The sequence below is a fragment of the Eulemur rufifrons genome, chromosome 5 (genome assembly GCF_041146395.1).
Source record: "Eulemur rufifrons isolate Redbay chromosome 5, OSU_ERuf_1, whole genome shotgun sequence".
Taxonomy (NCBI): domain Eukaryota; kingdom Metazoa; phylum Chordata; class Mammalia; order Primates; family Lemuridae; genus Eulemur; species Eulemur rufifrons.
In genome coordinates, this window is record NC_090987.1 from 14,738,603 (window position 1) to 14,750,775 (window position 12,173).

The 12,173-nt window shown below is 36.9% G+C and overlaps 1 protein-coding gene across 4 annotated transcripts in view; it reads right to left on the reverse strand.

Annotated features, from left to right (window-relative positions):
* The window catches only part of WDR7 (WD repeat domain 7), a 284,359-nt gene that overhangs the window by 90,906 nt on the left and 181,280 nt on the right, over positions 1 to 12,173 (reverse strand). For all 4 annotated transcript variants that reach the window (XM_069468368.1, XM_069468366.1, XM_069468369.1 and 1 more), the window contains one exon: positions 260 to 446. In XM_069468368.1, the coding sequence (XP_069324469.1) occupies positions 260 to 446 (187 nt within the window). The remainder of the gene's footprint in view (positions 1 to 259; positions 447 to 12,173) is intronic.

Here is a 12,173-nt window from a genome sequence, read left to right on the forward strand (position 1 = left end):
AATATCTCAAGGTACAATAAACACAATTTGAAATCTATGTCACAGATCATTCACTGGTTCAGTGCTAAATCTCAATTGTGTTACAATTACAGAAACATGTTTCCCTTTCATTGTTCACATCCAAAATTTCATATATTTAGATGTTTGTCTACTAGAAATACACAAAGTATAAAGGGTAAACAATGACCTCGCCAAAAACAAAAAACAAAAAATACCCAAAGCAAAAAACAAATTAAATTAACTGAAATCCAGCACATACTTGGCAAGTTGTTTCTCGGCATCAGCACAAAGTTCGAGAAGCCCCATCAGGACAGCAGACACATCCATGTAAGGCTCCCAAACCGTGAAACCTCGTCCAATCAAATCAATGGCTGTTCTTCGGATTGTGCTGTGTGGAGGAAGTTTGGGGCTTGGCGGCTGTAGCAGGAGAAATGTCAGTGCCTTGCCTAAAATTACAACATAAAACACAGAGCAATAAAGTAATTTTACCTTTGTGATGTTTTCGTTGAAGCATACTTTCAAAATATAAACCATTTTGGATTTTTTTTTTAACTGAAAAAGGTTTTGAACCTCCACTATAAAAGATCTTGAGTTTATAGTTTACCCAGCCACATTCTTTTCAGAGAAAATTTAGACTACAACATTTTATACCAAAGACTAAAGTGTTTTAATTACATAATATTAATAATTACATATAAATAAGTATATGCAACTTCAAAACACGTATTGGTGACCCTAAATTCCAAACAATGTTTCTCCCTACTCAGCATTTTGCAAAATAGAGACGGTTTCAAATAATGTAATATTGTATTTCTTAACCTTTCTTCTGCATCTAACACAGTTCATATGTAAAAACTTCCCATCACTAACACCTCTCAAAACAGGTCATGTTGGGATGAAGGACAGAGAAGGTAGAACATGGTCTTTGGAAAGACTCCCTCCCAAAGAATCCATTTTCCTCCATGTTATGGGGTATGTACTGATACAGCACAATGACGTCAAGTATGCGGTAAGTTCTTCATACCAGTTTGTGAAACAAATTAAATAATAGCTCATTATTATTTCTAAACCTGATGAAATGGTTTAATTAACATCGATTCCTTTATATTGAAGATGATGCTGATAGTTTGTATACTTCAGCCTAAAGGCTACTAAGTCATAAAACCCCATCTACTCCAAAAGGTATTTTGATGTTTAAAAAAGAAAACCACCAGGGATTATGAAAAACACACTGTAATTTAAAAGATAGCTTTTTTTATTTGTTTGTTTTTTGAGGAGACAAGACAAACTAGTTTATAAATCACAGAACAATATGGCATACTGATTAAAGGGGGACACGCGCTTCAGACTTAAGACAGGGGATTGACCACAGTTTCATGACTTATTAGGTGGCAGGCTTAGGAAGGTACTCACTGAGCCTCAGTTTTCTTGTTTGTAAAATGATATAATAATATACCATTTTATATAATAATAGTGCAGTGCTCTCTAATGACTGAATCTAGTTTAACAGGTTAAGCTTATCTGTTTTGCAGATTAAGAACATGGCATATAAACTATAATGTAATACATCCAACCAATGAAAGCATGTAATCATTTTCATGTTAAAGCCAATTGTTAAATGGATTGAAATGGAGGTAAAGAGAAGTGAAGGGTCTTGTGAAGCTAAGCTAAGAGTCTGTCAAGGCATTCTGTAAATTAGTGCTTCTGAATTTCTTCTCAGTCATAGAACCCTTTAAGAATCTGTTGAAAACCATCTGTCCTTTCCTTAGAAAACTACATACCCACCAATTTTGCAGAAAAATTTCAAAGAGGCCATAGCCTTGGGTTAACAATTCCTGCACTGAACTAAAAAGGTACATGTATATAAAGTCTCCTTGAGAAAACAACCCCAAATTCAAACTATATGTGCATTTATTTATAAATTTTACTTTCATATTTAACCACATAAATATAATATGCAAAGCTTCATGTTTTGCTTTTAGATTGGAAAAATAATAAACTCCTTTAAAAAAAAAGTGATCCATGGTTTTATATTTTCTGCCAGCATTTATGTGTTCCTTATCACATGATATTTTAAAATACGAACATTTCTGTGCATTTCCATTTTATTTTCCTTAGCAAGTCTGTCAGTTCCTTGAGGGTAGGAACTGTGCTTTATATAACTTTGCATCTTCCAAACCACCAAGCCAGTCCTTTGCACACATTATTTACCTAAAATGAAAAATAGATCTGCCTTTATTGTACATACATTTCTAACTTAGCTCTCTTCTCCAGTTTGTCAGGATGATATTTCAAAATGTCTAGAAAATCTACCACTTTCCTGTTTTTTACTTCCAGGAAGTTGTAAGAGGTACAGAGAAACTCCAACTGCTGTTCTCTGCAGACATCCTGAAACACCAGCAGCAATGGCTTCCAATCCAAGCAGTAAGACTCCCTGCAGGTGTTTCCTTGGTAAGTAATATTGCAAAGGGGAAGTAAAGCTAAGTAAGTACAAAGTTTCATGGCATTTTAATCTCCATTTCCCTTCACTGCACTCTAGCATTCCTGTATTCATTACAGGCAGGAGCATTTGGACAATACCAGGGATGTTGCTGGTTTCTATGGGCCTATGTGGTGGTAACTCTAGAGGCAGCTTCCTCAGCACTCTGCTAATTTTTTCCTGAGAGTGAAAATAAACAGTAAGTGGCTGACTTCTTGATATTTTCTGTCACTGTTCTGACAAAGTAGGAAGGACAGCATAAAGGATGTGATCACTTGCCCTCCGATGAAATGACAGAAAAAGGAGAATCAGTAAGGGTTTTCCAGAAGACTCCTGGCCCTGCAATGGCCCACCAGAGGGCTTGCTGCTGCTCTGCCAAGTGTGACCCACGCCTGCAGTGAGGCTGCGCGGCTCAGCAGGACATACAGGGTCCCTAGAGCACCGCCACCCCTTCTCTTAAATCATTTTCTATTTCACTCAATGATCTCATAAGTAAAATTCCCCTACAGTGTCTCGCCTTTAGTTCAAATTATAGTCTCCGGGTAACATAAAGCAAAGATCCCTACAGTTGTGGCAGAGCAGTTTTTACAGCTCTGGCAGGCCATATGTAGGGTATCAAAAGAAGAGAGAAAAATGGTCCATTTCATACGTATTTTAAATCTACTAGTAAGAGTTTATGATTTTTTTCCCCAACGAGTTGTGTTGGAATTATAAAGACATGCCAATGTTAAAATTCCACATCTGTCTCAGACAACTTATTCCAAACACAATTATGTAAATAACACAAGGTAAAAAGGATTTTCAAGCTAAACCTTCTGATTTCTAGCCTTGTCGATTAATAGGAAGCTCATGACTATATTGCTACCAGCAATAACACTGATGTTCTGAAGCAGTAATCTAGGATGCCTAAGACTTCAAACTTCCTAACCATCTATTCTGCCTGCTGATACTAAGAAATAAACCTTTAAAAATGGTTGTATGATAATAGAAAGGTATAGCTAAATTTATTCCTTTCTTAACTTATATTGTATTCTCTAATCTAAGGTTTTTCTAACTTATAATTCCATATAACACAGGTGTTCTGCAAGATGAATCAGAATCAGATACTAAAGTTAAGACAATGATAGTATCTTCCTTACTGATAGAAAAAGTGTGACAGAATTTTATGAATTTTAAGTTTATCTCCCATAATTTTTCTTAAACCTTTGGTACCCAGTACAAGTTGTATATTTTAACCTGTATATGATGGAATATAATTTTGTACAAAAATATATATTTACTTATTTTATGTAAAATGCACCACGATTCCATAGTGCCTCATTGAGTGAGCAAGGTAGAGAACGACGCTGTCATCTACCCTTCACAGAAGCTTCTCCCATGACAGTATTAAGAAGTTCAACTGGCCTGATATTCATTAAAGGCTTTCCACAATTTGGTCCCAACTCATCTATCTAAAAATTTATAAAATAACTATTTATTGAGTAGTACCATACTATACTAAGGCTGGAGAAACAAAAGGGAATAAAAGTTCCTTCTCTTAAGGAAATTCATTCGAATTCAGGAGACAGGTGAGCAAACAGGTAATTTGAATATATCATGAATGGTGTTACAATTTTTATAAGCACAAGCTATCAAGACAGAACTTGACATAGGCACTTAACTCCGTCTTGGGGGGTATAAGAAGGGTTCCAGGGGAAGGTGACCTCTATGCCAAAACCTAAAAAATAAGTATGAACTAGCTAATCACAGGGAAGGAGAATGGAAAGAAAACATTCTAGGCACAGGGAACAGCATGTGGAAAAACCAGGAAATAAGAGAGATCACAGCAAGATCAAGGGATTACACGTAGTTCGACATGGCTGGAAATTTTGTGTATGGGTCAGGGGCTGAAGGGCAGTGGAAGAGGGAAAGGGGGATGAAGTACAACAGTGAGTCTTGAGGCAGGACAGGTTATTAGAGCCAGATCACAAAGGATCTTAGATGCCATGCCAGGGAGTTTGTTTATTCTGGTGATAATAGGAAACCACTGGAACAAAAAAGCAAAGAAGACATTTGATCAGATTTCATTTTGGAAAGATCAATACTTGAGCTGTCCTGTGATTAGAAAAGGGCAAGACCTAGTGACTTTTTAATTCTGATCTTCTCATCATCAGCCAAATGGGATTAATTAGAAGTACACAATTTCTGAACTGAACAGGACTTTAGAAAAATCTGGTACATTTCTATGTTTGAGATGAGATGACTGAGAACCACAGAGGGCAAGTGGCTAAGCAGCAGCCCTGGGAAAGGAGTCCAGGCCTCTGTGGCCCAGACTACGTGTGATGACCAGTACACATTTTTGAACACAACTTGCAACTCTGCAACTACAGATTCAGAACTACATCTTCTATGACCTAGATCAAGTCCATCTCCTCCTCCTTCTGAATTAATTTCAGCTGCAGTTATCAACATCTCCAAAAACAGAAGATCAAATAAATTACGTGTTTCATCTTTTCTCACCCAATGAGAAGGTTGCTGTCACTGGTGCAATAGCTAAAGATAACCACACCAAGGTCTCTGTAATTGTCTTGGCTCTGAATTAGTTGCACCATGGCCACAGAATGGTTAATTACACACCCAGCACAGCACCCACTTCCAGGCAGGAAGAGGAAATAGGTTTTGACATAGAGGCAAAAGGACATGTGCCAGTTAAGTCATGTTCCCCTTTAAAGTCTAATTACACTTCATTGGCCAGAATATATCTGATTTTACATATGTGTATATGTGTATTAATATATTTATATAATTATATATATATAGTAATTCTCCTAGTTTCAAGGAAGGATGGGAAATGTAGTTTGTTAGCTGGGCATACTGCCATTTTCAAAAAAATGGAGGTTTTATTCATACAGAAGGGGAGAATGGTATGTAACTAGCAATTTCTGCCACATCTTCCCTGCTTATGTTAGAATGAAATTCCTCCTTTTAATATGGCAATTCCTGTCCATCCATTTAACAAATAGTGATATATTATCTTTTGGCATTCATTCTATTGTTGAAAGCCAATTTTACTTATTTATTTATCTTTTCATACCTGCTAAGCAGGTAAGTTCCCTGAGCCATATGAAATTAAAAAAAAATACTTTTATGTTTGGCAAAAGACTTGGCACAATGCTTTATATTCAGTAAATACTTAATCCAAAATTATTGCTTTGGCAAACATGGACAATTTACACTGTATGTGCCCAGCAGAGCCAACAAAATTATGCACAGGTAAGAAATATCCAAGATTCTGCTACAAACTTGTGCTGGCCCATGGCAAAGTTTCCATGGTTCTCTGGTGAAATAGGAAAAATATAAACAAGGTAGTAAGTCTTTTTCACAAAGCTAAGTTTGTTCAGTTTAAAGGAGTGCTTATTCTGAAGTTATGGTCTTACTACTTTTTTGGTAAGGTTATGTTCTTACTACTTATTTGGTGAATAAAAGTTTTTTTTAAAAAATAAAATTATGTATAGAGTGGTATTCACTAATGTTTGCATTAAACAAAAATAAAAAATTTGAAATACTACTAATAAATGTCCTCAAATTTTAATTTTGGAAATTTTACTGGCCTACAATAGCCAAAAGATTAGAAATCACTGTCATTTGTAATAAATTTACTGTCCTGGGGAATTAAAACTGTACCTTCTCTCACTCTTAAGTCTTACAACTATTAATAGTAACTCCTCATACCGGTCACTGGCTCTTGTCTGAGAATGCCAGGAGACTCCTAATTCAACTTGTTATGGGGTGGAATTCGGCATTATTCATGCCAATCTGGGGCCATATTCAAGGTTAAGTTATCAAATTACTGGTCTTTCTTACCTCTCAGTGAGTAGTACAGATACTGTGGCATTTTCATAGTGAGAATTTAGTGTGTAGAACCTGACTACTGGCACCCCTGTATGTATAGCCAAATGTACAAATGAACTACCAAAATGCAGACAGACTCAGAACGCTAGAAAACAAATCAAAACAAAACAAAATCCTTTAAAAAGCAGAAAGCACTATAATCCAGCATTGGCTAAAGCACAATTAACTTACTCTCCAGCTGCTTGGAAACTAATTCTGTTGTCATGCAGTTAGGAGTAATAATAATAGCTCAGATTTTAGTGCTATTTTATCTCAAGTTTTTTATTTTTTTAAGGGTCCCAACTTTGATCTTACTGTTTTTCAAAAGCACTACAAAAGAGCAAAGATGCAAGAAAATATCTAGACTTTGCTGTAACAGTATATTGCTAAAAATGAGAAAAGGATTGAGACAAAGATAGCAAAATAAAGCCTGTGTGAGCTGTGGTTGAAAAGCTGACAATATTATACTATGGCTAACTTGTTGCTTTAGCAAGATGAATGTTGTCTAATCATGAACTGACCAATAAAAAATGACAATGTTTAAATTGTCTATTTATGATGGCTAGCCCTTTTAAAAGATTAAGATACAAGCCACAACACACACACACACACACACACACACACGCACACACTTGTGATCTAATGTTATTACTTAATGAATCTGTTGAATTTGTTTTCTGGAGCATTTATTTATCCTTATCACATAGCACAGACTCAATTTATTAATGTACCCTACATTTATTGAATGCCTGTTATATGAAAACACTTTATTAACTATAAAGAACTACAGTTATATATTTCTATAAGCATCACAAATTATTTTCAGCATCATTTGTCTCATAATAAACACTTTCATATTGTTATTTCATTTTCCCCTCCTTCTTGCATTTCTAGCGCAAGGGTAGGGACCAAAGCTGAGAGTAGTACCTTTAGCTCTCTATCAGACACAACAATAAATGCACCGAACATAGACTTCTTTTCTTCACTTAAAACACACACACATACACACACACACACACACACACACACATGCACGTACACACAGAGTCAACTGCCAGTGATATACACTAACAGAACATCAGAGTTGTCTCACACCTTTATTTTCTTACAACCACATATTCTACTGAGACATGACTCATACAGTATTTTTTATTCAGTTTTCCTATTTGTGCAGAAATGACACATAATAAGAATCATTTAAGATTTGTCAAATCAGTGACCTTTTTTCCAGCCTTTGATTTGTAATTTTTATTTACTTTTTTAAAAAAAATTTTTGTCTGAGTTTTCTTGCTCATGCTTCCCTTAAGCTTGAAAACCTCATAGGAACCCTGTGGTTACTCCAAAGGCAGATTCTAGAACCAGCTGTTTTAAGCATTCTGGAAACCAGTACACCTGATAGAAGGCAACGGGCACTGATGATGGAGGACGCTAAAGGAGGGACATGTGGAAGGATGGAGCAAACGACAGGAAAGGGAGGGAAGAATTCTTCAATTAAGGAGCACCTCCTTGCTAGTGGCAAGGGAACTTGGATTTCATGGCAACCAATGTTATCTGAAACCAGCCCAGAGAAAGGGAGTGTTTTAGATTAGAAATTAAAACAGAAGCCAGAGCCAAACCATATTTATCAGGGAGAATAAAATTTTCTTATTGGAATTATTACAAAACCATAGTATTTCAGAGAAGTTTTCAAAGAGCCCTGAGAGATCAATCATGACTATTACTGCTGTACTGCTGGTAGGAAATATATACATAACCACTTTCTTGGGCCTTGGCCATTCCTAGGTCAGTTAAGTGGCCTGGTTAAGACAGTCTCATTACTCATACTTAAAAGAAAATCATGAATGAAGAAACAGCCACTACCGATTCTTCGCTCTGAACAGTAGAGAAGGGAAAAAAGGTCATATTAAAAAAATACTTTAATTAATAGCTCAATTACAAGGAAATTCCTGTGGGAGAACATATTATATGCACTTTAAACCAAATGAATTTATGATGATTTATGCCATTACAATGAGTGCAAAATGAATTAATAATGATTGGCCACTTATTTCAAAGTGTAACCAAGTGAATGAAGCCTTTTCCCACTTGCTAATGTCCATCAAAGAACAAGGATGGCAGAGTGCCATCTAGAATTCTATTCCTTTGCTTTACACAGATCCTTGATTTGATTAAAAATAATTCCAATGTAGTATGCATTATTCATGGATATGGAATAATTAAGAAATGTTTCTATAGCTAGATGCTTTGTGTTAATGCAATTATTAAAACTTCTCATACCCTGTACTGCATAAAAAGTCATTTTTTAATAAAAAAGTATAAAATAACTTGGCCAAATTAGGAAATTAATAAAGATATTTTAAAACTCATTAATATCAGTTAAAACAGTCCTAATTCAAAGTAATTAGCTTTTTCCTATCTTATAATAAGCACAGTATAAAATTCAAATTCTCTGTGATTCAAAGTATATTTTTTCTGTTCTATTGAATTTCAAATTATCTAAGTTATATCATACAGTGAAATTGAATCTTATTTTCCTTTTGGCATAATGTATTTTGGATGGCAGACTAAAATAAGAGATAGTCTTACCTTCCTATAAACACACAAAAGGCTATGACTTAATGCATATAGCCTTTTTCTGCCTACCCTAGGGGGGAAAAGTGCCAATTGTTTGACAGTCTAGGGGTCAGTAATAAAGAAGTAAAATAACAGAAGCAGATGCTTATGAGGTCAAAGAGGTGTTGAAAAATCCATTAATCTACTAAATCTTTAATTGAAGAGTCAAATACTTCTATATCCTTGTCCCCGAAGGTGGAGGACTGTTGAATGGCATGAATGAAAGAGAGGGACAGAGGAAGAGTGGGAGGGTGGCAGGGTGGGAAGAAAGAGGGAGTGAGAGAGAGACAAGAGAACACCAGGGTTTAAGTTCTAGCTCGGGCATCAATTAGCTGAATGATTCTTTTATTTGTTCAGTACTTACTTTGTGCCTGCTACGTATCAGACGCTATTTTAAGTGCAGGTCCACAAATGCCTATGCTCTTGCAAAGCTCACATTCTAGTGGGGACATACAAACCAAAGAAACAAACAGGTATGTCAAGTGGTACTAAGGGCTGCGGGGAAAAATAAAGCAGAGCAAGAGCCTAGAAAGTGGTAGAGAGGGAAGGACTCTGCGGAAAGTGACATTTGAACAGAGACCTGAGTGAAATGAAAGAGAGGCATGTGGGTTACCTGGGGAGAGGCACAGAAAGCCCTGAGGCAGGAGCCTGCCTGGGACATCTAAGGGACAGCAAGAAGTCCAGTGTGGCTGGCGGGGGGAGAGTGGTAGCACACGAAGCAATAGAGGGAGGTGTGGGGTGGATCGTTTTGGGCTGGGGCTCTAAATGTGGGGTTTTATTTTAAATGTTAAGAGAAACTTGTGAAAGTTTATGCGGAGAGAGTGACACGGTCTGCTTTCATCCCAGAAAGCAGCTGGGCACCGGGTACAGACTAGACTGCAGGAGGGCAAGAGTGAAAGCAGGGAGGCCTGCTGGGGCTCTTGCAATAGTTCAGGCAAGAGACAGTGGTGGCTTGGACTACAACGGTAGAGATGGAGTAGGGAGAACGGAGAACTGGCTGAATTCTAGATTTTTTCTTTTTTAAATTAAAGACAGAACAGACAAGATTTGTTTAGGGATTGATGTGGTCATGACAGAAAGAGAGGAAGTATGATTCCAAGAATTCTAGTATGAAGAGCTAGGTGAATGGTGGGGATATTTACCAAAATGAGTAACAACAGGCAACAGGAGACAAGGAGGGTTGTTTTTGTTTTGTTTTCTGAAGTAGGGGACAGTAATCCAAAGTTTAGTTTTGGACATTTCAGACTTGATATTCATACAAACATCTAAGGGTGGATGTCAGTGAAGCCACTGGATACATGAATCTGGAGCCTGGTATAGAAACCTGGGCTAGAGTTAAAAATTTGGAAATCATACACGTACAGATGGCACTGAATCCATGGGATTGGATGTGATATCTACAGAATGCATACAGGTTCAAAAGAACTTTTACAGGCTGGAAAGAAGAGAAACATCAAGGTGTAATACAAGTGTCCAATGAGGTGGGTGAAAAGCAGGCGAGGATGATGTCACAGAAACCAACATAACTGGAATTATCATATGCTACAAAGAGACTAAATTATCATATGCTACCAGCTACAAGGGCTGAGAATTGTTTATCAGATTTGGCAATGTAGAAGTCACTGGTGACCTTATTGAAAAGGTTTTCAGTAGAGTGAAAGGCAGAAAAGTGTGATGGAAGCAAATTTAGGAAAAAATGGTAGCTGAGACAGTAGGGAAGGTAAATATAGCCAGAGTATTTCGTATAGAATGTATACAACTATACAAATTATTTTTATTTCCCGTGACAATGATTTCTAATGGCTACTGATACTAATTCAGTTTCCATGTAACCTTCTATAGGTAGAGAATGATGGATGAAATAGACATATCTCTGGCTTATGTGACACATATTTCTCACCAAAAATACAGCAGTATTCCGTATTCAATACATTGCTTCTATCAGCCTTCTCTGGGCCTGATCACATCCAGGAATGAGCCAATCAGAGCGAGTCTCTGGCCTTCAACGCAGAGGCTGGCCTTTGCAGGGATGAACTCCCCTCATGCTGCAGCTTCGCTCATGTCTGATTTCTGCAGGAATGCACCTTAACCCTTTCCGGCCATCTGGTCACCACTAAATATCGCGCAAGAGAGCATTTGCCAAGGGATTCCAGGGCCCTGAAGACGCTGACGTGCCTCCTTAGAGTAACCAACTTACTGCTCAGTCAAAGGCTCATGCTCAGTTATTTTATCTATTTGCACTCCTCTAGAGTGTTAAGAATTTAATTATTATTAAAAAGTACATGAAACCAAAACAATGACATTCTCCAAGAAATATTATTAATGTTAAACATAAGTATGGCAAGAAATGGAAAAGAAATATTTCACTGAAACTTTATAATTGCCTTTCCTGTTAAATAATTCACACAAGCTAATTAAGTAAGCTATCATTACAAGATAACTCTCAGAGTAATTTTATAAGTAATCCAGTGGAAATGAAAATCATATGAAAAATTACTTGATTTCTTTTCTAATAGCCACAGTAAGGCATTCAACTGGAACAAGGAACTGCTGCTGAATGTTAACCCTTTAAAGATATATAGTCAAAGAACCAAAATAGTAGGCCCTTAGTAGACACTGAATATTAAGTGCGTTGTGATATGGAGACTAGAGTAAGTGCAGGAGAAATAACTTCAGAATTGTTTTACATGCTGGTAAATGGACAAATACCAACATTTTCAATACAAGCACTTTAAATGTTTCCTTTCTACACATTTATTTTATTGAAGTTGAGTAAGAGGGAAAAAAAAGATGAGCAAACAAAAGTCACTCTGCTGCCTGTTTCTCAGTCTGGACATCTTTGTTTAAGCTTTGACTTGGCTTAAATGAACGAATTAATATTGACAAAAACATCAACTAAGCTAATGAGTTGTTAGTTAAGGCAATAAACATGTCACATTAGAGTCAGCGCAGTAAAGAGGTAATTAGCCCTGGAAAAGCCCTGCTGATTGGAGCTGTTGAGATCCTCTGCTCTTAACCTTTGAGTCCATTATCTAACCCAGCGGTGGTGGCTATGCTAATGGGAACTCGCCAGTAAACAGTGGCCTTACTGCAGCAGCAAGTCGCCACTCAGAATTCTGGGATGAAAGGGGTGCTGGTGCATTCACAAGAGAGCCGTAAACAAAGCTCCACGAAAATCTGCAACAGGGCTCTTGCAGGAACAGACGTTAAC